The sequence below is a fragment of the Natator depressus genome, chromosome 3, assembly GCF_965152275.1.
Source record: "Natator depressus isolate rNatDep1 chromosome 3, rNatDep2.hap1, whole genome shotgun sequence".
In the NCBI taxonomy this organism is placed as follows: domain Eukaryota; kingdom Metazoa; phylum Chordata; order Testudines; family Cheloniidae; genus Natator; species Natator depressus.
This window is the reverse complement of record NC_134236.1, coordinates 157390660-157416490: the sequence shown is the minus strand read 5'-3', so window position 1 is coordinate 157416490 and position 25831 is coordinate 157390660. Positions and strand designations below refer to the sequence as shown.

Here is a 25831-nt window from a genome sequence, read left to right as displayed (position 1 = left end):
TTCTTCCAGCCTGTGAACGAGACCCTTCTTCCCCCAAAAAAGACTCTTACTTTACTTCTCACAACTCATATTTTACCCAAGAACAAGAGGAATCCCTGAAAAAGGGTGAAACCCTTGATGAAAGCAAGTGATCCAGATCATGCATTCCCAACCAGCCTTGCCCTTCTAAGCTGCCTAAGGGGCGGACAGCATGTCTGAAGGTAATAGGAAGTGAGTGATGAATCTCAGGAGAGTTAATCAAATCAGGAAGAGAAAAAATCTGACCTCATCCCTTGGGTTGGAGGGAGTGCCTCACCTTATTCGCCCCTTGTTGCTGGCTAAGGTATGATGTTGGCTGGTATTTTGTCCGGTCCTTGAACAGAAATGTCGTTGTTGTGACATGAAGCATGGAACAGGGAATGTGGTGCTGAAAGCTCAGAGCTCCAGAAATGATGCAGAGGACACACATCATGGGGAACCAAATCTTGCCGCTTCTTGTCCTGGTTCTTGTAACGAGCTCATGTTCATCTCCCAGTGCCCCATCTCATTTTCGTGATTGTCCTGCCTGCAAAAACAATTGGAGCCCCCTCGCGGTGCAGAGAGATCATGAGACCCGAGACAAATCCAATGCATCTTAATTGTACATGTTTGCAGGATGTGGCACAGGCTCATAGGCATGAGGCCTGCCCCATCGAATGGGTGGTACTCCTAAAATGATCCTCCTCTCTCTCTCTCCAACCCCTCCACATGACTTCTCTTTGATAACCTCAGCTAATCCAGAAGGCAAAAAGTAGCCCTGTTTGGAAATAAAGATCAAACCAGGGGTTCTCAAACTTTTTTTTGCTGAGAACCCCTTTGAAAATATTTCAGGCTGTGACGATCCCCCCTAAAAAGGGACAAACTGCCCCCCACCATGCCACCCTTACTTCTGCGCTGCTTCTGGTGACGGTGGTGGTGCCTTCAGAGCTGAGCATCCAACCAGCAGCCACCGCTCTCGTGACCCCCCTGCAATAGTCTTGTGACCTCCTTTTGGGTCGGGACCCCTAGTTTGAGAAATTCTAGATCAAACTCACAGTGATGGCTTTTAAAAATCCCCTGTTGAATAGGCACAGGCTTCCTCTCCCTGTTACAGTGGTGTTCCTAATAAGATCTCTCCTGGCACAAAGGCCATTTAGGTAATGCCATGTAAATAACCCCCAAGTGCTAAGTGCATTTTTGGTTCTGAAGCGTACAATAAGGGCTGTGAACTCTGGGCTCATAGGAGTTGTGTTAATGTGTGCATTAACCTGTTTTTAAGTGCCGGGCAGTTTATGATCGACAGAAAAATACCAAGCCAGCCAGTTAAATGGCTTTGCCATGTTGAGACATGTGTCCTTGTTTCGGGATAATAGGAAGATTCACAGATATATCGCTCTGAAAGCAGAATAGGAAGAGAAAGGAGGTGGCTTACTGTGCATCTCGGGTTCTACTCCAGTCTTTGAGTAAGGGCTTGTCCCCTCTTCCCTTTGTATCTCTGCAGGACTCCAATCATTGCAGGGGGGCTCTTTGTGATCGACAAAACCTGGTTCAACCACCTGGGGAAGTACGACACTGCCATGGACATCTGGGGTGGGGAGAACTTTGGTGAGTCTCTGTTGTTGCAGCGACGTGGGGATCTTCATCCTCCCAAGAGATGGGGCTGGCTCTTCCTTTCAAGCATGGCTGGTGGGTATCATAGGCCAGGGGAGGCTAAGCATCCTGAAACAGCCAGGCATGGCCCCACCCACGCTCCACCCCGAGGCCCCCTTCTACATCCCAGTCGTCCCTCATGGTCCCAGACCAGGCTGCTCCTCTTCCTGCCCTTGCTTAGCCTCTCCCCCCGAAGAGGGCTGGGGCTAGGGAGAGCTGGCTGGTGGCCTAGGACTTGGGGCACCTAGGGCGGGTGCTCGGACCGGCTGGCCGGGCTGGGGCCGGCTGGTGCTCTGGGGCTGGGGCCGGCTGGGGCGGGCCGGCGCTCCAGAGTTGGGGCAGGGCTCCCCCAGCTGTAGTGGGGGGCTCTGGGCTCTGGTGGGGGAGGAGGGCAGAAGGGGCAAGGTAGAGGTGGGGCCTCGAATGGAAGGGGTGGGGCTGGGGGCTAGCTTCTCTGAACAGGGGTAGGGGGGTTCCATGCACCACCCATGCTCTCAAGTAGTGTCTGACTAATACTGGGTTCACTCCAAATGCTCTGAATGGTTTCCCCTAGTTATTTTCATCTGTATCCTGTGCAAGTATGGGAGCCTTTCAATGTCTCAAAGTGTTCCAACACTGACAGGGCTGCCATTATTGGTCCATAGTACTCCATCTCCTCCATGGCAATAGATATAGTGCTGCTAAATACACTAAACCAAAGATTCTCAACCTGGTGATTGTGAACATGTTACTGGGGCACTGCCAGGAATCTTCCATTCCCTCTCATTCTTTCTTTTTTCTTTAAAACATCCAGCTATGTTTCTAGCTCTTACGTTCACAGACATCACCTTGAAAATGTGAATGGATGCAGTAATACCTGCCTGAATTTGCAGCATGCCTGAAATATTAGCTCAGGTGTTCTCGAAGGGGCAGGGGGGTTGCAAACAGCTTAGCTACACAGGATCATGATTTGATAACATTTGTAATGTGCAAGCCACGTAAAGTGCAGATCAGTAATATGTAGAGAGTGCTTTAAGGAGGCCAGGTTCACAAAGCTGAAAACAATTATGAGCCAAATCAGCTGTGATGAAGAATTTATCAGAAAAATTTGAATGATAATTGGGAATCATTTAAGAACACCTTACTAGAGACCCCAAAAGCCACAATCAAGGAAAGAGGTTTTACTGGTTAAAAGACCAAACTGATTTAGAGGGGAAGGGAAGACATCTGTAAAAAAGAAAAAAATATAGAACAAATTGAAGAAAGGGAAAGTTGACAGTAATGAATATGAATCAGAAGCAGAGAAGCCAAGGGATACAAGGATGAATATGTGGCCAGCAGAGTTAAGGACAATAAGGAGATATTTTAAAATATATTAGGAACAAAAAGAATCCTGACAATGGTATTGGTCCACTAATAGATGGAAATGATACAATGATCAATAATAATGCAGAAAAGGCAGAATCATTCAATAACTATTTCTGTTCTGTATTTGAGGCAAAACAGATGATATAGTTTCATCATATGGTGATGATCACACACTTTCCATTCCATCAGTGTCTCTGGAGAATGTTAATAGCAGCTACTAAAATGAGACATTTGCAAATCATCAGGTCCAGTTCACTTCTATTCAAGAGTTTTAAAAGAGCTAGCTCAGAAGCTTGCTGGATTGTTAATGTTGATTTTCAAGAAGTCTTGGAGAAATGTGAAAGTTTCAGAAGACTGAAAGAAAGCTAATATTGTGCCAATTTTTTAAAAGTGTAAATGGGATGACCTGGGTAATTATAAGCCTGTCAGCCATCCCAGGCAAGATAATAGAGCAGCTGATACAGGACTTGATTAATAAAGAATTAAAGGAGGGTAATATAATTAATGCAAATCAATGTGTGTTTATGGAAAATGGATCCTGTCAAACTAAATCGGTATTTTTTTTTATGAGATTACAAGTTTGGTTGATAAAAGTGGTAATAGTGTTGATGTAATTGACTTGATACTGCACAACATTTTGATTTAAAAATCTAGAACAATAAAAAATTAACATGGCACACATTAAATGGATTAAAAACTGGCTAACTGATAGGTCTCAAAATATAACTGTAAATGCAAATATAAACTGTAAATTTATAAACTATAAATCCACAAGGATCAGTTCTTGGCCCAGCACTATTTAACATTTTGAATAATGATCTGGAAAAAGACATTAAATCATGACTGATAAAGTTTGCCAGTGACACAAACATTGTGATAGTGGTAAAATTGAAGAGGACAGGTCACTGATTCAGAGTGATCTGGATCACTTGGGAAACTGGGTGCAAGCAAACAATAATACAGCTAAATGTAAATCTGTATATCTAGGAACAAAGGATCTAGGCCATACTTACAGGATGGGGGACTCTATCCTGGGAAGCAGCGACTCTGAAAAAGATTAAGGGGTCATGGTGGATATTCAGCTGACCATGAGCTCCCAGTGCAATGCCGTGGCCAAAACAGCTAATGCGATCCTGGGATGCATAAATGAGAATCTTGAATAGGAGCAGAGAGGTTATTTTACCTCTGTGTTTGGCACTGGTGCAGCCACTGCAGGAACACTGGGTCCAGTTCTGTGCTCACAATTCAAAAAGGATGTTAATAAATTGGAGAGTGTTCCCAAGAAGAGCCACAAGAATGAATAAAGGATTAGAAAACATGCTGTATAGTTTTCAGAGTAGCAGCCGTGTTAGTCTGTATCAGCAAAAAGAAAAGGAGGACTTGTGGCACCTTAGAGACTAACAAATGTATTTGAGCATAAGCTTTCGTGAGCTGCAGCTCACTTCATCGGATGCATTCAGTGGAAAATACAGTGGGGAGATTTATATACACAGAGAACACGAAACAATGGGTGTTACCATACACACTAAGGAGAGTGATCAGGTAAGGTGAGCTATTACCAGCGGGAGAGCGGGGGTGGGGGTGGAGGTGGAGGGAGAGAACCTTTTGTAATGATAAGCAAGGTGGACCATTTCCAGCAGTTAACAAGAAAGTGTGAGGAACAGTGGGGGGAGGGGGGGAATAAACATGGGGAAATAGTTTTACTTTGTGTAATGACCCATCCTCTCCCAGTCTTTATTCAAGCCTAAGTTAATTGTATCCAGTTTGCAAATTAATTCCAATTCAGCAGTCTCTCTTTGGAGTCTGTTTTTGAAGTTTTTTTGTTGAAGAATTGCCACTTTTGAATTCTTGCTCGTTCACCTGCACATCTACCCATGTGATATATTCCATCATGTGCCAGCAATGCCCCTCTGCCATGTACATTGGCCAAACTGGACAGTCTCTACGTAAAAGAATAAATGGACACAAATCAGACGTCAAGAATTATAACATTCAAAAACCAGTCGGAGAACACTTCAATCTCTTTGGTCACTCGATTACAGACCTAAAAGTGGCAATTCTTCAACAAAAAAACTTCAAAAACAGACTCCAACGAGAGACTGCTGAATTGGAATTAATTTGCAAACTGGATACAATTAACTTAGGCTTGAATAAAGACTGGGAGTGGATGGGTCATTACACAAAGTAAAACTATTTCCCCATGTTTAACCCCCCCTCCCCCCCGGCCCCACCACTGTTCCTCAGATGTTCTTGTCAACTGCTGGAAATGGCCCACCTTGATAATCACTACAAAAGGTTTTTTCCTCCCCGCTCTCCTGCTGGTAATAGCTCACCTTACCTGATCACTCTCCTTACAGTGTGCATGGTAACACCCATTGTTTCATGTTCTCTGTGTATATAAATCTCCCCACTGTATTTTCCACTGAATGCATCTGATGAAGTGAGCTGTAGCCCACGAAAGCTTATGCTCAAATAAATTTGTTAGTCTCTAAGGTGCCACAAGTACTCCTTTTCTTTTATGCTGTATAGTGATAGAGTCAAGATTCTCAATCTATTTACCTTAAGAAAGAAACGGTAAGGGGTTGCTTTGTTACAGGCCATCAGTGTCTACATGGGGCACAAATATTTAATAATGGGCTCTTCAGTCTAGCAGAGCAAGGTAAAACATGGCTGGAAGTTGAAGCTAGACAAATTCAAACTGGAAATAAGAGGTACCTTTTTAAACTAATCAATGGAACAATTTACCGAAGATCATGGTGGATTCTCCATCACTGCCAGCTTTTGAATCAAGATGGGATGTTTTTCTAAAAGTTCTGCTCTAGGAATTATTTTGGGGGAGTTCTCTGGCCTGTGTTATACAGGAGGTCAGACTAGATGATCACAGTGGTCCCTTCGGGTCTTGGAATCTATGAACCTATGAAAAAACAATCATCAGAAGGCTGTGACAACCCTTCCATGACTATCCTGCTAAATCGGAGAGAGGTTCCCAGCTAGACCTTGGCAAGATGGAAAAGAGGTCCCAACATGGAAAAGGTTGAGCACACCTACCCTATATAGTTTGATGACAAGTGGATTTCGGGCCCTGTGCTTCTAGTCATCTAAATCCACCTCTGCCCGCTGTGTTCGCACCTGTCCTTTGGGGAGCTCCTAGCTGTGAGCCTTGATGGAGAGGTCAAATAGGTGATATACCATCCCTGTTCACCATATCAGACAGCTAGATCTGGCTGGGCTTGTTTCTGTTTGCAGCTGTAATGATGCTGCAGATCGGATCCGGTAGGCTTGCGGCCATGAGAGAAGAACGAGGCACTTGATGACAGGGAGACAGATCTCAAGCTGGTTTTAATACTTCAGCACCTCTGGGGAGTGTGGCTAGCAACGAAAAAAAAAATCCTGTCTTAACAGATGTAGCAACGCTGTCAGGGATCCATAGGAACAGATGCTTGTGTTTTGTAATAATCCCATCCATTGTTTAGAGCTATTGTTGTCTTCCATACACTATTTCTCTAAAGTATTTTATTTCTTTCTTGCAATGTAAAGTGTCTGTGTGAGAGAGAGAATTTCTTGCCAGTGGTCTGACTTGCAGCATCTGCTCTTTCTTGCACTGCTGTCTGAAAAAATTAATCACAAAAAGCCGCAGTGAGCCCCTTTCTCCCTCTTGGATTAATCGTCTAAAACATGTCTTTGCAAAGAAAACGAAACATAAATGTAGGACGTGCCATGCTGGATCAGACGTGTGGTCCATCTAGTCTGGTGTCCTCATTCCAGGAAGGGATCAAAATGGACTATTATGGAATAGCCTGCCTGTAGGAGAAGTTTCTTCCCAACCCATCAGTTAGCAGTTGGCTCATGCCCTGAAGCATGAGGGTTTACACCCCTTATACATTGTCCTAACCTATGTTATGTCGCTGGCTGTTTTCATTATCAACAAAGTTCCGTTTGAGGCTGGTCCTGATAATGTCTCGTTCTTACCTTCCCAGTATCAGAGGGCAGCCATGGTCATGGAGCCCCCAGGCAGTATTTAACCAAGGTTCAAACTGTAACAGACCCAAGTTTTGCTAGCCATGGGGCTTGCCCATCTCACTGCTAGATTAAGCCAGACAAGAGTTGCAGGGGTACCATGAAGTGCAAAAACAAGTGACATTGGCCAAGCTTGGATTATGATCATGGAGGGTGGAGGAGACACTCTTTATGGAAGGCCCTGGACTGGCAGGAGACCTGGGTTTGGTTCCCAGTTCTAACACTAACCTGCAGCGTGACCTTGGACTACAAGCCACTTCATCTCGCTGGGCCTCCTGTAAACTCTTTGTGGCAGGGAATGTCTCTGACTGTGTGTGTATATACAGGGCCTAGCAAACAGGGGCCCTGGTCTCGGTTGCAGCTTCTGGGCACTGGTGTAATAGCAGCAATAATTGTCCTTTTGTATTCTCCATCAGCAGAGTTCATGAGGGTAGGCAGGGTGGAAACCCCACTTGGACCACAATGAGTCTCACTGGCCCAGAGAGGGAAAGTTGGCTTCTCCCTACAGCAACGGTGGTGTGTCTGACCCTTCGTAACAGGCAGCGACTGCTCAGTCAGCAAGCTGGGAGCACTCAGACACGAGGTAGCTGAGAAGCAGGACGACAGCTTGTGTGTAAAAGGGAAAGCAATACGACACAAAATGGACACAAACGGATTAACGTAGTGACACCAAAGCGGTGAACTTGTGCCTCCAGCTACGTGAGGTTAGCTCCTGCTCGCACCTCTGCACAGCCCCACTGAGGGAGGTCAGAGCATGCCCCTCAGAGTCCTAGTCACAGCGCTGCTCACCTTCCAGCTGTGACAGAAAAGAATCTCCCCTGCTCCAGGCATTCATGGGGCCAGAGTCTGATCTCACTTGCGCCAGAGCAACTCCACTGGCTTCAGGGTAAGTGACTGGGAAGTCAGGATCTTGTGGTGCATTTTGCAGGACTGGAATGACTGACTGTTCCTTTCATTATGTTTGCAGTGAAATACAATTCAGCCCTTTGGTGATTTACTCTTCTTCCTAATTAGATGGAGCCCTCGGAGTACAATGTAGCACTGCAGCGGTGGGTTTTTTTCAGCATTAACAACTGAACTCCGCTGCTTTATGGCAGTGCTATTGACAGCCACAGGGGACTGCCAGACTCCATCGAAAACAAAAGCAAGTTGGAATCTGCATTCAGATTAGAGGGAGGCCTTTGGGGATGTTGTCAGTGCCCAAACTGGTTTGAAACTTTGTTCTTGAGCTTTTTGTCAGTGAATGTACTGCTGCTGGTGCCAGGCTGCCGAGTGTCAGCCTGTAGATTGAAGGTGCTTCATCCCACTACGGCATGGGCAAGCCTCCAGCACACCTCAAACCTGACCTGCTAGGACTGTGGCTGGGGTGGTTAGTCCCCCTGGCCATTCACTTTCTTTGCCGAGAGTGCCAGCAGAGATGCTAAATGGGATGTGGACCCTTAGCTAGTAGTATTACGGTGAGACCCGCCACATATTTCATGTAGACCACTGAACATCCTTTGGATAGTGGTAACATCCATTGAGTACCAACCCTGAATGGATTCAGGCTAGAGACCTAGCAAAGAACAGTTTGGTAGCCCATTAGCAGTCCCTTCCACCACCCAGTCCACCCTCTGCTTTGCTGTCTCCGTTTGTCTGCTGTCTTTCCCTCTCTGCAGATGTTGCAGTTCCTCTTGTCAGGCCTTGGTTCCATGTGCCATGTAACTCAGGTGTGCATTGTAGTAGCCGTGTCAAGCGGGTGGCAAACGGTGACAGGAAGAATAGGATGGAGTCGTGGTACAAGCAGAAGAGTGTTCCCCTGTCAGGACAGAGCCCTGCGTGGCCGAGCTGGGGATACTTTAGAGTCTGATACTTTCTGTTACACACCAGCTTCCTGAAATGTGTTTAACAGAACATGGATGGATTTTAGCAGTAACAGAGGCAAAAATAACAATGCACCAGGGATTGGCTTTAAACTCCAGAAATGGTTTGTGGGTAAGGGCCAGGTCTAGGCACCAGGGCATCTGGCTTCTATTCCTGGCTCAGTGTGACTTGGACCCATGCTTTAACCTTGCAGGGCCTCAGTTTTACCATCTGCTAAATGAGCATAAAACCACCTCCCTCTGGGGGGGTTGTGAGGATTACTTACTACAGTAGCACACTCAGATCCTTGGAGGGAAGGAGATATAGATAGGGTCAAGTATTATTTCCATACCCAGTAAGCTGGGAAGAAATTAAGGCTTTGAATTGCCCCTGCTAGGATTAGACCCGATGTCTGCAAGGCTGCTAGATGTTTGGAAGTTGCCGCTTCACTTACAGAGCGTCTCCTGCAGCTTGAGTACTGTGCTTTCAGGCTGATTTCCAGTGCATTGAAATCACATCATCCTTCCTCTTCATTGTGACTGAAGACACAAGCGAGCAGGGGGTTGAAATATACAGCCCCCCTTCTCTCTAAACCCTTCAGAGAGCCATAGTCCCTAGCGGGCTAAACAGAAAGGGGGAGGAAGAGGGATGAATGGTGCAGCATCCACAAGCCTGTTCCCAGCTGCTTGGGCTAACTGTGCATTCATCAGTGCCCCCTTTTGACTGCAGCGATACTCAGGGACCATACAGCACAGGACACAGGGACTGATGAAGAACAGCACCCGGCTGTGAAGAGAGCTGAATGTAACAACTTAGAGCCTCCAGACCCCTCACTAATCTCATTTCCTTTCTGTTGTGATTAAGGTGGCTCCCAATATAGCACTAAGACACGGCACAAGGGCATGTTTTATTGGCCCATTAATACCCGCCCTTGGGGGAATTGTGAGGTTCCCCTTCTTGCTGGTGCCTTCTACGCAATAAATGCTGCAGCAAAAGGGAAAAGCGGGGGGGAGTGGCAGCAGGGAGGGGACCTCTGAAAGGAGGGACTCGCATCTGTTCTCCTTGCTGTGCTTCCTCTCCCGACCTCTGGCAGCACCTCCTGCTGGGGCCTTGTCATTAGAGCGGGGCTCAAGCCATGAAATTTGGATCCAGATGTCAAGCATCCCAAAGTCAAGAAGGCTTTGCAGCTAGCTTGGTTTCTCCTGTGTTTTCCCAGAGAGACGCCTCAGTGTGTGGTAAGGGCTGGGAACAGCTGTGTCTGAACACCCCCCAAAGCAATGCATATACGGCTCGTTGCTGTCACATGAGTGCTATGATCATGACTGGCTGTTTTGCGCTACCTGATACTATTATCACCATGCTTAAAGGGATACTCGCCCAATTCCCCTCCCCCTCCCCCAAATTTGGGTTTTATATATTAAAAAATACCATTTACAAAACCTGACTGACAGATACGCTTCCATGAATTAAAACAAAAATTGCACAGTAATCATCCCAATGCCAAGGGAGAGGGCATACAGGAGGAGTCCCTCCCTTCAGGGAACTCAACCCTCAAAGAGAGAGAAAGAGGGAAAGCCTTGTCTAATGATCTGAGACCCAGGGACATCTCGAGATCTGGTGCTGGCTCTGTCACTGACTTTCTGTGTGGCCTTGGAGAAGTCACCTAACCTCTGTGCCTCAGTTTATCCCCATCAGGTATTAACAAACTGAGCATTCTGAGGAGAGCAGCAGAAATTACTAGGGAAAATGTTAAGCGCCAAAGATTGTTTTGAGAGCTTGATCACCCCACGCCAAAGGTGGGGACATAACACTCCACATATATTTGCAGGGTGTTCACAGGGCGAGCGAAGAATCATTAGAGTGATGCATGAGGTGTAACTAAGAGTAATGGGGTGGAATTAAGAAAGCTGAATGTCAGGTCAGACCTCCTGACAGTGAGATGTATTAAGCTGAGGAACAGTTTCCTAAGCGAAGAGGTGGAAGAGCCGTCTCTTAGGACTTTTAAAACTAGGCCAGTTGGGGGACATTTCAAAGGTACAAATGGCGATAGGTGCTGAACTCCCACTGACTCTATGGGAGTTAGGCACGTAATCACCACCTGTGCCTTAAAAATCTCCCCCATTGTTATTGGTGGTTATTTGTATTGAAGTAGCAACTGAGCAGCACCAGTGTGCTAACACTGGAAAATGAAGTGTAAGGAACAATCCTGCATGGGCAGGGCAATGGACTGGATGATCTAATGGGTGTCTTTCATGCCCAATTTCTGTGATTCAGCAGTAAAATGGGGCAAACAGTACTTTCCTGTCTTCCAGGGGAGGAGCGAGTCAATGTTTGTAAAGCTTGATGAGTGCTAAATATTGCACTGCAATTTCAAAAATCACCATCATTATCCAGGATACAAGAAACTGTGAAACCGGTCTCTTCTTATTTTCTCTCTGTTTCCCAACGGGTGTGCGAATCCCTATTCTGTCGAAAGGTGATGACGCATAGATTTTAAGGCCAGAAGGGATCATTAGATCATCTCGTCTCACCTCCTGCATAACACAGCCATAGAATTTCACCCAGTTACTCCAGTATTGAATCCTTGATCCACAGGGGATATAAAAGCTTCCAAAAAGGCCCACCCAGATGGTCAGGAACTGGCTGTGGGCAATTTGGACTAAATTCCCTGACACGAGCGGCGCTGTTTTCCAGGCTGATCCTGCAGAAAGCTGCGCAGGCAAATGTATGTCTGAGTGACCTTGTTGTACATGTGCATGCAGCATAGGCACCAAGGGCCCCATCTTACAAGATGCTGAGCACTTCCTGGGATGTGTCAAACACCCTCAGCTCCCATTGATTCCAGTAGGAGCTGAAGGGTGCTCAGGACCTTTTATGATCAGCTCAGTGCTTTGCAGGATCAGGCCCTGATTCATAAAAACATGAGCCTTCGAAAGGCACGTTGCAATCATTAATAAACCGAATTCAGACCCTTTCTTGGTGAGCCCGCGTGGAGGGACGGGGCTCTGAGTTATGCAGCGCAGAAGTAATTACAAGAGGAACAAACAGCAAGCTGCGTCCGTGATGTAAGCTGTGCTGCATGTCTTGCTCTTCCCATTGTGCTATTACCCGCTGCGCTATAGGCTGGTTTCAAGTGGGCTAACTTCAAACAGAGAGTAAGTAGCTTTGAAATGCACTTTTAAGAAAGCTGAGCCTAGGAAAGCCCCTCCAATAATGGATTTACCTGGCTTTGGTGTGGCAGCGGGTGAAGTGAGAGAGAAAAACAGGATCCACCCTGCTCCAGGAGTCAGGAGATAAAAGATTGAAGCTGATTCTCTTGCAGAAATCTCCTTCCGTGTGTGGATGTGCGGAGGGAGCCTGGAAATTATCCCCTGCAGCCGGGTTGGACACGTGTTCCGGAAGAAACACCCCTATGTCTTTCCAGAGGGAAATGCCAACACCTATATAAAGTAGGTATTGCGCTCTGTCTGCTTTCATGTACTGCTGAATGATTTGTTCCTATGTGAAAAGGAATTGGGTGTTGCTGGGAGAGCGCAGCCCACATCGGTAACGGATGAAGGGGGAAAGATTGGACGTGTCAGCATTTCAGCAGTCTCCTAGCCCAAAGCAGACATAAACCCAGTGCATATGGGCTTCTCAGGATTTCCCCAGAGCAGGGGATTCCTTCACCACTGTGGTAGTGGTTCCTGTGCCACCTTCCCTGTCCCCTAACACAAGGGGTGTGGTGGGGAATGCCCTTTCCCCTAGCTGATTCCCAGATGCCACCAGGCTGGCAGCTAGCAGTTCTGAAATCGGGGGAACATAGAAGTGTCATAATGCTACCTTGTCCCCACTGATCCTGGCCTGGGGCTGAGGACAGCTCTGCCAGACCAGAAAATCTGAGCCAAATGCATGCAAGACCATCGTGATAATGGAGACCGAGCAGAGCAGCGTGTCGGATTGAGATGTGGTGCGAACAGTTTGACACCCCCCCACCCCCACCCCAGTTGGGTCTGCCTCCAGAGCAGACCCTCGGGAATGCTTGGAATTCTGACAGCTGGAAGCGACTGGCTCCACTGTGGTTGGCTGCTTAAGATATAGGATGCTGAGTGACAGGCTGGGACTTGGGATCCCTGATTAGAGGCCACTAGACCCCGGTTCTTGTAAAGACATGTATAGCCTTTCAAGCACAGGCTCACGTGGGCAAAGCTAAGATTTGCCCTCTCCATTGCACAGCTAAGATGGCCAAGTTATTACCCTGTGAAAGCACCATTCACCCGTCTGGGAAGGTGTTGGAAATCGTTAGCCAAGGAGAAAGTGCATAAGAGCCAATGGAGTCAAAAAGGGCTTTTTCCCCTTTCAAGTTTCGAAGCTGAGGGCTGTCCATGGATATGTTAACAAGGAAAGCATTGTCCACAGCTGGAAAGAGTTGCTCTTATCACCAGTTGTTTCCCAGATAAGCTGTGTGTTTGTGGGTCCCTTTTTTGTGTATATTTCTTGATGTTATAAGAATAACTAACAACAAATGTGAATACCCAGTTGCCTGCAGCATGGTCACCTCTTACCTGTCCACTATACGTCTTACTCAGGCTTATCATGGACTAATGGCATTGGAAGAGGGCGAGACATACAAGTCAGTTATGTTTTCATTTCCATTCTCAGTTATAGCATGTTAGGTGTGCTTTTCAGTCATGCAGCAAAGTGGGTAAGGAAAGGACCTTCACAAATAGGTGCCCAGAAGTGAATACATCACCTAACTTCACGAAGGGAGCAGTGAAGGAGAGGTGTATATAGATGTTTAGTAAATATAAAGGAGGAAGGAAACAAGTTTTGAGGCTGACCATGGATGGAATGGCCTTGCCTTCAGTAATGACAAGAAGTCTGGACCTTAAAGTAAAGGATAGGAAGTGGCTAAAGCCCCATCACTGGAGTCATTTAAACCTGGAATAGACAAAGTATTTGATAAGGTGCTATAGGGAACAAACCTGAGCTGGTCTCTTGGGGATGAACAGGGTGAACTTAAACAGGTTCTGGCTCCAATGTTCGTAATAAAAAAGAGAAGCTTTAATGAATTTAAGAAGAGAGGAGCCCAACCCGATAGCTCATGTACAGGCACCCTTGAACTTTGGGACGCTTTGGCTCCAAAGCCAGATTTCAGCTTTGCTCTTGGCCGCCATCTCTATTATAGGCCAAACTAAACTCTCTGATTAGAATGCGGTTGAGCTTAGGTGAAGTTTAGATCAGGGTTGGAACATTGTGATGTAGGTCCATCTCCAACAAGAAGAGCAATTAGGCAAATGGAACTGCCACTGTGAGAGGTAGCTGGGGTATTGTCAATAGAACCATTCAAAAGTGGATTGGAAAACCGTTCTGGGGAATTGTGTGTGTAGGCTATAGCAAGGCATCGAGGGCTGGGACCTGATGAGGCCTGTGTTGCCTTGTAGCCCTAACCTCTAGTATTCCAAGATGTGAATTTGATTGGAGTGTGGACTCTGGTAGCCCAATACTCCTGTCTCCCTTCAGGGCTCCCAAAAGAAACCCAGTACAAAGATATTACAAAAAAAAATCATGTGTCTAGGTTTTTTTCCAGGGATTAATTCCTTCCATACAGCCTCTTTGCCACTCCTTTCTGTACCAGTGTCAGTGAAAGACTGCTCAGGTTCCAGAATCATGCACAATTCACATGATGATTGTTGCTTGCTAATTGCCAGAAGTGAGTTTGGTGCTAAACAGGACATAAATCTAAAGTCAGTCCCTGCCCTGAGGAGTTTACAATCCGGTGGTTTTTACAGTGATAGTCTGGACCATTAAATCCTGAGGCCATTACTTGCAGAGGGAGTATTTCTGAAACACAGAGAAGTGAGAGAATAGACATAGAGCAGCAAGAAATATTTGCAAGTAAATTTGAAGCTTCATCAAACTCACCTGGTTCAGGGGTTTGTTATTGGCTCTAAACTCCGCTCAGGGTCATTACAAGATTTCTGAAAGTCTGCAAGCCTTCTGCACACCTCCGAGCTGACATGGAGAACGCCTGAGCCATTTTCTGGTCTCACATTGAAGCTGGGGGCATTAATGGTTTCTATTGAGTTTCACTTTGAGTTTATTCAAATGAGGCAAAGAGGGCAAATGCACATGGCCTGAAATGAAGGAAATATTTGACTGAAACCCTGAGAAGCAAAACAGCCGAATTGTATACAGCCTTTTAGAGACCCCCACCAAGCTCTGAGACCAAGCCCCAAGCAGGCCTGTCGGGAATGTTACCATGAGGAGAATTAGCTGTGCTTCCAAGCACAACAGCTGCAAAGCATCCAGTTATCTTATTACACCAGCCAAGATGAGGAACTCCTCCTCTAAGCTGTTGCCTAGATTGTGTACAGCCATTGCAGGAAGAGGGAAGAAGTGGAACCTCCGTGGTAACCAGGAATTAAGGCAAGTGTGGCCTGGGTGGAGCCAAAGTAGCACCCCAAATATGTTGGTGATGGGGTGGAGAGACCGGCATAGTCACAGAGTTAGTGGGCTCCCTTGATAGAATGTTGGAAGTCCCTTTATACGCTTCATAGATTTTCACCTCCGCCATTTGTGTTGCTCCTCTAGAAATACCAAGCGCACAGCCGAAGTGTGGATGGATGAGTTCAAACAATACTACTACGCTGCCCGGCCTGCAGCACAAGGGAGACCTTACGGAGAGTAAGTGGTGGTTCTGGTGGCCAGTGAAAGCGCAAAGGTGCCCAGTGTGCCTGATGCAATGAAAAGTTCAAGGTGATGATACAGGGGCATTGTATGCAGCTGTGGAGACGTCACCATGTAGTTTCTGTGGTAACGGTTAATTAAGTGCTAATAATAGGCAGATGCCACATTTAAGGAGATACAGTCCCAGCTCCCAAGCGTATATCCAGTTTGTTTAGAAGTAGGGCTGTTGATTAATCGCAGTTAACTCACGCGATTAACTAAAAAAAAATTAATTGCGATTTAAGCTCAGTTTTAATCACACTGTTAAACAGTAAAATAAAATTGAAATTTATTAAATATTCTTGGATGTTTTTCTACATTTTTAAATATATTGATTTCAATTACAGCACAGAATACAAAGTATACAGTGCTCACTTTATATTATTTTTATTACAAATATTTGCACTGTAAAATGATAAAAGAAATAGTATTTTTCAAGGCACTTCATAGAATTGAATTGAACATGTGTATTATCATAGAATATCAGGGTTGGAAGGGACCTCAGGAGGTCATCTAGTCCAACCCCCTGCTCAAAGCAGGACCAATCCCCATTTTTTTTGCCCCAGATCTTTAAATGGACCACTCAAGGACTTCATACAAGTACTGTAGTACAATCTCCTTATTGTGAAAGTGCAACTTACAAATATAGATTTTTTTTTTTTTGGTTACATAACTGCACTCAAAAACAAAACCATGTAAAACTTTAGAGTCTACAAGTCCACTCAGTCCTACTTCTTGTTCAGCCAATCGCTAAGAGAAACAAGTTTGGTTATAATTACAGCAGATACTGCTGCCCACTTCTTATTTACAATGTCACCTGAAAGTGGGAACAGGCGTTCTCATGGCACTTTTGTAGCTGGCATTGCAAGGTATTTATGTGCCAGATATGCTAAACATTCGTATGCCCCTTCATGGTTCAGCCACTATTCCAGAGGACATGCTTCCATGCTGATGATGCTTGTTCAAAAAGTAATGTGTTAATTACTTAGTGACTAATTTGCCTTGGGGGAAATTGTATGTCTCCTACTCTGTTTTACCTGCATTCTGCCATCTATTTCATGTTATAGCAGTCTCGGATGATGACCCAGCACATGTTCATTTTAAGAACACTTTCACTGCAGTTTTGACAAAACGCCAAAAAGGTACCAATGTAAGATTTCTAAAGATAGCTACAGCACTGGAACCACGGTTTAAGAATCTGAAGAGCCTTCCCAAATCTGATCGGGACGAGGTGTGGAGCATGTTTTCAGAAGTCTTAAAAGAGAAACACTCTGATGCAGAAACTACAGAACCCAAACCACCAAAAAAGAAAATCAACCTTCTGCTGGTGGCATCTGACTCAGTTAATGAAAATGAACATGAATCAGTCCGCACTGCTTTGGATGATTATCAAGCAGAACCCGTCATCACCATGGACACATGTACCCTGGAATGGTGGTTGAAGCATGAAGGGACCTATGAATCTTTTGCGTATCTGGCACATAAATATCTTGCGACGCAGGTTACAACAATGCCATGCAAACACCTGTTCTCACTTTCAAGTAACATTGTAAACAAGAAGCGGGCAGTATTATCTCCTGCAAATGTAAACAAACTTGTTTGAACAATTGGCTGAACAAGAAGTAGGACTGATTGGACTTGTAGGCTCTAAAGTTTTACATTGTTTTGTTTTTGAATGCGGGGTTTTTTGTACATAATTCTACATTTGTAAGTTCAACTTTCATGATAAAGAGATTTCACTACAGTACTTGTATTAGGTGAATTGAAAAATACTATTTCTTTTGTTTTTTACAGTGCAAATATTTGTAATCAAAAATGAATATAAAGTGAGCACCATACACTTTGTATTCTGTGTTGTAATTGAAATCAATATATTTGAAAATGTAGAAAAACATCCAAAACGATTTAAATAAATGGTATTCTATTATTGTTTAACAGTGCGCAATTCATTTTTTTAATCACTTTTTAATTGACAGCCTATTTAGAAGCTGTTAGGTCATGCCAAGGAGAGGACTGAATTCTTGCTGGGGAATCCACCCCTCCCCCCGAATGCTCCCAGCCAGATTCCTGCTCTTGACTTCAAGTAGCTCTAGTCCTAGAGATGGGCTTTAACGTTGTAGTTTAGAAGTGAAACCAGCAGGCAAGAAAAATAATCGGCATGTTCTGGACCCCGTCTTGGCAGACATGGCTTTATGGAAACTGAATTACTGCTTTATACTCCACCAGGACATTTATGATTCTGTCCCTTATAATCGTGGCTAGTCAGATATCCTTATTATTAAAAAAAGGTCTGTATTCACAGGCAGCAAACTCTTGAGTTCAGATAGCAGCCAGCCTTGCATTCTAATCCCCTAGTTTCACATTCTCCTTGCTTTCACAGAGATTCTCCTTTCAAGCTCAGAATGAGCATGCTGGGTCTCAGTCCAAAGGTGAATTGCTGGAGCAGAGTCTCTCCTGCTTTTCAATTTTCAGAGAATCTAGATTATTAAAATACTGTGCAGCCTGACCTGTTTACAGTCAGGCACATCCTCTTCTCTGCTACCAGCACGGAGGGAAGGAAAAGCTCTGTCACACTAGGCAAACAGGACTGCAGAGACACAGGGTTCTGGGAAGGGGGAAGCAAACTGTGTGGGATGCTTCCTACTGCTTCATAGTTACTAACAGCCCACATGTGCTCGCTTGACACTTGCTCAGCTTGACGGTTAAAAGAGGGCATGGCCTACCCAGGTAGTGGATTGGCACCAGGAAACAGCTACTCTGTACAGTATGCTCCGCCATCTGGTAAATTTGGCCTTGATTCATCAAAGTAGCAGTAAGAAGGGGGGGAAAAACGGTTGTCCCCTGTCCTCATTTGAATCCTGGGTCCAGTAGCTCTTCCCTTAGGCTGGGGGAGGAGCATTCAGATGCGGGCAGGCTTGTGCCTGCCTGCCTGCCTCCTGGACATCAAGAGGTGCTTAAGCATGTGCTTAAATCCCACTGACTTCAAAGGGATTTAAGCACATATTTAAGTGCTTTGCTGAATTAGGACATTAATTATTATTTTATTAGCATATAATATATATTCATTTCATGTAAAATTCCTCTATTAATTTAATATTTATTTAGTACATTAAATAGCATATATTAAATATTTTCTTCTTATATCAGCCTGTTCTTCCTTCAATCTCAAAGCACTGTACAAAGGTGGAGAAGTATCATTAGTCCCATATTACAGAAAGGGAAACCAAGGTATAGAGAGGTGAAATGACTTGCCCAAGGTCATACGGCATATTAGTGGCAGAGTAGGGAATAGACGCCAGATCTCTTGACTCCCAGGCCTGCATGCTATTGGCTTGGTACATATACAAACCTTTTTTCCTCCCTTGTGATTTGGATCTGATCTTCGTGACTCAGATTTGCCTCCATATGTAACATCTGTGTGTTCACTGCAATTATTATAACTACGTCATGTTTTTCCCCCACAGCATCCAGAGCAGACTGGAACTGAGGAAGAGCTTGAAATGCCAGACCTTCAAGTGGTACCTGGAAAATGTTTATCCAGAACTTAGGTATTGGACAATTCTTGGTTATATGTTTCTTCATAAAGATTTAGTGCCAGCTGATTGGGATGTGACCGATACGTCACGGACCTCCGTTTCCACCAGTGCTTTCAGGTTCTGTGGGAGAGGGGAGAACTCAGAAATCATCACTGAGAACCTTTTTCAGGAAGTTGTTCTCTGCCGGAGGCAACAGCAGATGCCTGAGGGCTGCTGAGCCAGAGCCCATCTCACTCTGTGTCTCAGGTTTTCTGCTAACGTGTTTTCTTCGCTACTTTCAACTGGCTCCCCCACAGGCACCAGAAGCCATTGCAGCAATTCCCTCAGTGGCTACCATCAGCCATCTTGGGAAATGGTGCAAAGGATTCTGGAGATGCATCCAGGGACCCGCTGGGAGTGATTGAATGTGGAGTCAGAGAGAGAAAAAGACTGAGAGTTAGGCCTGGTCTACACTAAAAAGTTAGGTTGACCCAGATATTTTGCTCAGGGATGTGAAAACTCTACATCCCAGAGTGACGTAGATAAACCGACCTAATCCCTGGTGTAGAATGCAGTACGTTGATGGAAGAATTCTGTTGACTTAGCTCCCGCCTTTTGGGGTGGTAGATTACCTACGCCAATGAGAGAACCCCTCCCATCAGCCTAGGTAGCGTCTACACTGAAGCCCTAAAGCGGTGCAGCTGTGCCGCTGTAGCATATCACGTGTAGATGAGCTGTTACTGTATAGAGCTTTCTTCATACAAAGAGGCTTTGCACTGAGAGTGAAAGACTGGTGGGCAGCTGAATTTGAGGTTCCCTCACACTTGTGAGTCAAAGACAGACCTTTAACGGGCACCCAATTTATTTCTGTCTGCTGTATTTGCCAAATGCCATGCTCTTAGCCTATCTCCTGGAGTGATGCCACATAGGAAGGCTCTCAGTCCATCATGAGATACCTGTTCTGCAGTGTAAATAGCCATCCTCTGCAATACACATAGCGACTCATCACTGTGATGGGCCTTGCAGTTCTTTGTTTCAGAAACGAACCCATCCAACTAGGTGAACAGCCCCCCCTTTCTCTGAATGCCGGGCATGTCTACAGCAGCAGGTAACATCATCTTGGGTTATTTCCCCAGGATTCCTGAGGAATCATTGTATCAGTCTGGAATGATCCGGCAGAGACAGAGGTGTCTGGAGTCCCAGAAGTCTGAAGATCAGGAGTTCCCCATCCTGAGCTTAAATCCCTGTATCAGCAGCAAAGGTGTGGCAGCAGTGGCACAGGTAACTGTTTTAGGCCTGCCCCTCTAATACCGATGAAAAGAAAGCTGAGCTACACACAGGAGTTCACCTGGGGCTCTTAAAGCTGATCCGTCAGGGGCCCTGAGCCTCCAGTTTATGGGGACAGCTTTGCCCGCATAGTCGGCCGCTGGAAGATTGCCCCCTGCAGGACAATCTCTGTGTGGCACTGAGCTTCTACCACTTCCCGTCCCAGTGGTTGGGAAAAGGGGGTGGCGGTGTGATGAGGAACCCCTGATCATCCCCAGTTGCCAATAAATCAATCAATCAAAATCACTTGGGGCCATTGGCAGCCCCTGTCAATTGCCGCAGCCACCAGGCGACTAGCCCTGCAACCAGACAGCCCCAGAGTCAAGTGAATGCAAAGATGGCCTAAGACCACCTTTGGCCTAACCCGCCTTTCCTGAGCTGCACTGAGCACTTGTCGTCAGCAGCTCAGGTCACCCTGACCTCTCTGCTTTTCACTTGCAATTCAAATGCAGAGATCAGAGGAAGAAAATGAGAACTATAATTTCCCCTCATCTTTGTGACCTATTTACTCCTCTTTCTATTTCAAAATGTACTGAATTGCGATGGTATTTATAACTTCATAGTCTGCATTCATTCAATATTAAATTGCCCATTAAACTAGCAAGAGCTTAATGAGCGTGACCTCATTTATTTTTCAAAATCTCACTGAGAGAAGAAATCTGCAACATCAGTCAGCATGTGTTCTCTGCTCCAGATTCTCAGACACATTAGAATAGGAAGGGTGGTCTTCTGCTGAGGTCTTTGGACTCAGAAGATCTGGGTTTAAATCCTGTCTTTGCCACAGGCTTCCTCTGTGACCTTGGGCAAGTCATTGAATCTCTTCGAGCCTTAGTTCCCCCTCTGTTAAACAGGTATAATACACTTTCCTACTCCACAGAAGTGCTATGAAAATAAGTTCTTTAAGGTCTATGAGGTGCTCAGATACTCCAGTAATGGGAGCTGTAAAAATGGATAGTATGTAACTGTACACCTACTTTGTGCACACAAAAGCAATAACTATACATGTGCAACTCTCACTAGGGCTATGTCTACACTGTGAGCTAGGGGTGTGTCATGGGGAGTATATACCCCATGCTGGCCCTGCAGCCAAGGGGTTAAGGCAAGTACTGCTGGCCGAGGCTGATTGGCTGCCTCACAGCAGCTATGAGAATAAGAGCTGGGAGGCAGAGGGCCAGGGCTGCTGTCAGAGGAGCAAGCAGTCTGGAGAAGGAAACTCCTGCCAGCAAGCTGCTAAGGAGCCTTACAGAGTCCACATCTTGAGAAAGGACAAATGGACCAACAGGGTGAAAAACCTACGAAAACCAGGGAAGGTAGGAAGGAGCTCATGGTGCAGCAGGAAGAGTTGTGTAGGCCCAATTCTGCGTATTTGGCTTAAGGGTGCTGAGCTGCAACTTCGTGGAGTGGGCAGTCCTGGGTTCCCCTACTAACCCCTGAGAGACTTAAGAACTGAGGGAAATTCCACCCCTGGATACCAGGACCAGCTGACCCCACCAAGAATAAAGAGAAAACCACATATCCTGGCCAGACTGTGTGAACTCTGGTTCAACACTCTACGTGGCCAGAGGGGGCGCTGTTGCATCAATGCACCAGCCCGCCCGGTGGGATTCCCCTGCTTGTGTACCATACTCATGCTAGCTCTCATCAGGCTCACACAAGCATAAGCAGAAGTGTCGCTGAAGTAGCACGGGTCGCAGCAGGGGAGGCACAGCCAACCTGCCACGACCCATGCTGCCATGGCTACACTGCGATTTATGCCAGCTAGTGCGAGTGTGTGTACAAGAGCAGGGGAATCCCACCTCTAGCTTGTAGTGTAGACATAGCTAGGGTGACCAGATGTCCCGATGTTATCGGAACGGTCCCGATATTTGGGGCTTTGTCTTATATAGGCGTCTATTACCCCCCACCCCCGTCCTGATTTGTCACACTTGCTGTCTGGTCACCCTAGACATAGCCTAAGTGTGTGGGGGTTACACATGCAAAGTGGGTAATTAGTCACATAAGTGACCAAAAGTGGCTATATTGCTGCAGAATTACCTAATTTGCATGTGCAAATGAGGCCCGCTGTGGTATATGCATTTAACCTACCTTTCTGCATCTCTAATACAAGCAAAAAGCCTACTTTTCTGTACTGTTAAATAGACAATGGCAAGTCGGATTCCAGGTGTTACCACGGAATTTCTGTGACAGTTTTTATAGTATAACGGTCACATTATCCTGGTTTTAAAAATCTTTTTCTTTTGTCCGCTGCTGTGTAGGTGATCCACACAAACACCAGGGGAAAGGCTTAACTAGAGCTGGCTGAAACATGTTGCGTAACAAATTCTCTCAGAAAATGCGGTCTAGTCAAAACTGGAAGTTTCAATGCATTTTGACGCCATTTTCAAATTTTTCCAATTGGGAAAATCAGAATGAAAAATGTTGCTTCGAGCCAACGTTTCAAAATGAAATGCCATTTGCAATGTCATGGTACTTTGAATGAAAAATGATAATTTCAACAAATCAAATTAACATTTTTGATCAAAAGGAAACAACATTTTCTAATTAGGAACTTTTCAGAATTTCTTGTTCCACAACAGTTTCTGACATTTCGACTTTCCGCTCTGATTCAAGGTGAAAAATCGTTTCAAAAAGTCAAATTTTCCTGTGGGATGAAAAATCCATTTTTTGTCCAGCTCTAGGACTAACTCTGCAGAAGAACAGTGAAACTGACGATCCACAAAATAGTAACAACTGCAGGAAGCAAACAGACAAAAATAGAAAAAACTGATTTCCAGTCTCTGGCAGTTGCAGTGATCTTAGGTGTTACTTGTAACTAAAGTAGGTAGAGACAAAAATATGATTGTTAAGTTGGCAGTGTTCCTTTAAAGTTTAGATTATCACAAAAATGTTGGAAATTACTCTGTCCCTTAAGGCAATCTGTACACTATGGACCGTGACAGGAGCACAGCTCTACTGTTACAACTGTGCTGCTGTAAGTTTTCCCATGTAGCCACTCTTTGCCCACAGGAGAGAGCTCTCCTGCCAGCGTAATTAAACCACCCCCAATGAGCAGCGTTAGCTCTGCTGGCAGGAGAGCCTCTCCTGCCGACACAGTGCTGTCCACACCAGCACTTTTGTAGGTGAAACTTATGTCGGTCAGGAGTGTGTTTTTTTCACGCCCCTGACCGACAAACGTTTTACCGACAAAAGTGGTAGTGTACGCAAAGCCTAAATGTGTGCATTGCCATTGGGACTTCCATTAACAGATCACAAAATATAGAATAGGCAGTAATTCAAAATCCTGCTTATGTGCATTTATGACTGTGAAAACAGTGCAGTTCCTGTCAATTATGTCCTATCATCGTTGAGTCCAATCTTGTTTAATCAAAGCTTGATTATTTGGAAAATGGGTTTATCCAAAACAAGGCTGTGTTTCTTGATGTGCACCAAATACATTGAAAGGATCCTGTCTCTCCAAGACCTTTCCCCATGAGTATTAGTAGTAGTATATTGGTTACTTATTGGCGCTTCCATGGCTCCTTCCATACAATGCTCTCAAAGCCCTTTGCAAACATTAATGAATTAAGAGCCAGAGCTTCGATTGGTATAAACTGATGAAGCTCCATTGACTTCAGTGGATCTAGGAGCTAGGCAGATTTACACCTTTGAGGATCTGGCCTTCATTCACACAACACCCTTCTGACGTAGTTTAGTATAATGCCTCTCTTAGAGGTGGAGAAACTGAGGCCCCACAGATTTGTCACTTGATAATTAAGCCCCTTTGAAAATGATAGCCATGTGTTGATTTGCCACAGTGAATCAGTGGCCGAGCCAGGAGAGTCCAGGCCGCCTCCCTCCTGGTCCTATCCCTCCCTCCCTGCATTGTGGCATTCTCCCCTCTGGTGAGGAAGGTGAGGCATTGCTCCCTGCTGAGTCCAAGGATGCTGTGTGGAGGGAGTTCTGTGGAGCAGGACTAGATGCTGATTTTCAAGGGTTGAGTGTGCTGTCTCTACAGTGCTCCCGGCCAGAAGCTTGGTATTTTTCCATCTTGTGTCTCATTTACTAAAGGAATTGTTTGATTTAGCTCTTCACTAGCAAAATGCATTTGGGAGTAAATAATTGATCGTAATTTTGCCCTGGATCCTCTAAGGAAGATGTCACCGGTGATCTTGTGCATTTGTTTTCTGTTGTAACTGAGCATCAGTTGATAGTAGGCTGTGCAGGAACCTTTTTGGAATAGATTTCTGACTCTGGGATTCATTTAATAAATCCATTAATCATTAGCAGTTCCCGGCAGCCTGACATGCTTGAGAAGAAAAATCAGAAGCCCCTTAGGCCTCGATGCACTTGAGCACGGCAGCAGCAGTAGCAAGATGACTGTGCGTTAGGAGAGAGAAGCTGCCGCTCTCCGACAGAACGCTGTGATGCTGTGTCATTGAGTCCTGATGCGAGAGAACTACAGTATGGTGACCTGACGTGGCAGCTGTGTCCCAAAGTTCGCGGTTCACTGCTAGCCACCCGAGGGGAGGACTAGCACTACAAGTTTTGGATCCACCAAAACTTTCAGGGTCTGAAAAACATCAGAACCATCCCCCATCACGGAGTCTCCCTCCTAAATCCTTGTTCTGCCTCTCAGACTCTCTTCCTCTCTCTGTCCCTCCTTAATGAGCTCCTTGATCTTCCTCCCCAAAGCCTCAATGAACTTGGCCTACTTGCCCAATCCAACCTCACCTGATCAGACTTTTTGATCTTCCCCTTTAACCCCTCCTGGATAGACTCTTGGTTTCTCAGAGACTCCCTCGTACTTAGGACCTTCTCGGACCACTGAATCCAGGTCCCCAGGATCCTACTGTGATCCTGCTAAATGCAGTGGCTTCAACTCTGAGCTGGGTGCGGGCGGGGGGGCAGCAAACGTGACTTTAAGACCTCAGTGTTTGCCCCAAGGGAAGTTCTAACTTATTGCAATTTTGAATGAATAGCTGAGAGCAGAGCACTCTGCTCATAGCTCCTCCCTTTCCCGATATGCCCTCTCCCACTCTTGCTGCTTCCCTGCCATTCCCCTACACTGGATACTGCAACGGGGCAGTGCAGGGTCACTGAGTCATGCACTTCTCTACACCAGGTATGTTCACTGGGAATAGTTAGGCCAACTTAACTGTCACTTTATGGTGGATCAGTCACAGCAGAGAGGCAGCAACCTAGTCCAGAATCAGGGCCAACAGGTGAGGAGTGTTAAGGCAGCATCTACCTACTGAACACATGCTGTAGCTTATGTGGCAAAATAGGGACTGGAGAGCTAATAGAAGTGTTGAGACCAGCTCTCCCTTCACCTCACTTGACTGCATTGGCATGTTCAACACATCTTCTAAAGTGGCCCCAGTGAGGCTCTTGGCATTTAATATCAGCCTTCCTGGGCAGTTGCAAATAAAGGCTAGTACTTTAAAGGTGTG

General features: G+C 45.6%; 1 protein-coding gene across 1 annotated transcript in view; it reads left to right on the top strand.

The window, feature by feature from the left end:
* GALNT14 (polypeptide N-acetylgalactosaminyltransferase 14) overlaps nt 1–25831 on the top strand; it is a 187806-nt gene that overhangs the window by 153854 nt on the left and 8121 nt on the right. Inside the window, exons 9-13 of the mRNA XM_074949150.1 lie at nt 1499–1602; nt 12176–12302; nt 15427–15519; nt 19026–19109; nt 20213–20357. Of these exons, the coding sequence (XP_074805251.1) occupies nt 1499–1602; nt 12176–12302; nt 15427–15519; nt 19026–19109; nt 20213–20357 (553 nt within the window). The remainder of the gene's footprint in view (nt 1–1498; nt 1603–12175; nt 12303–15426; nt 15520–19025; nt 19110–20212; nt 20358–25831) is intronic.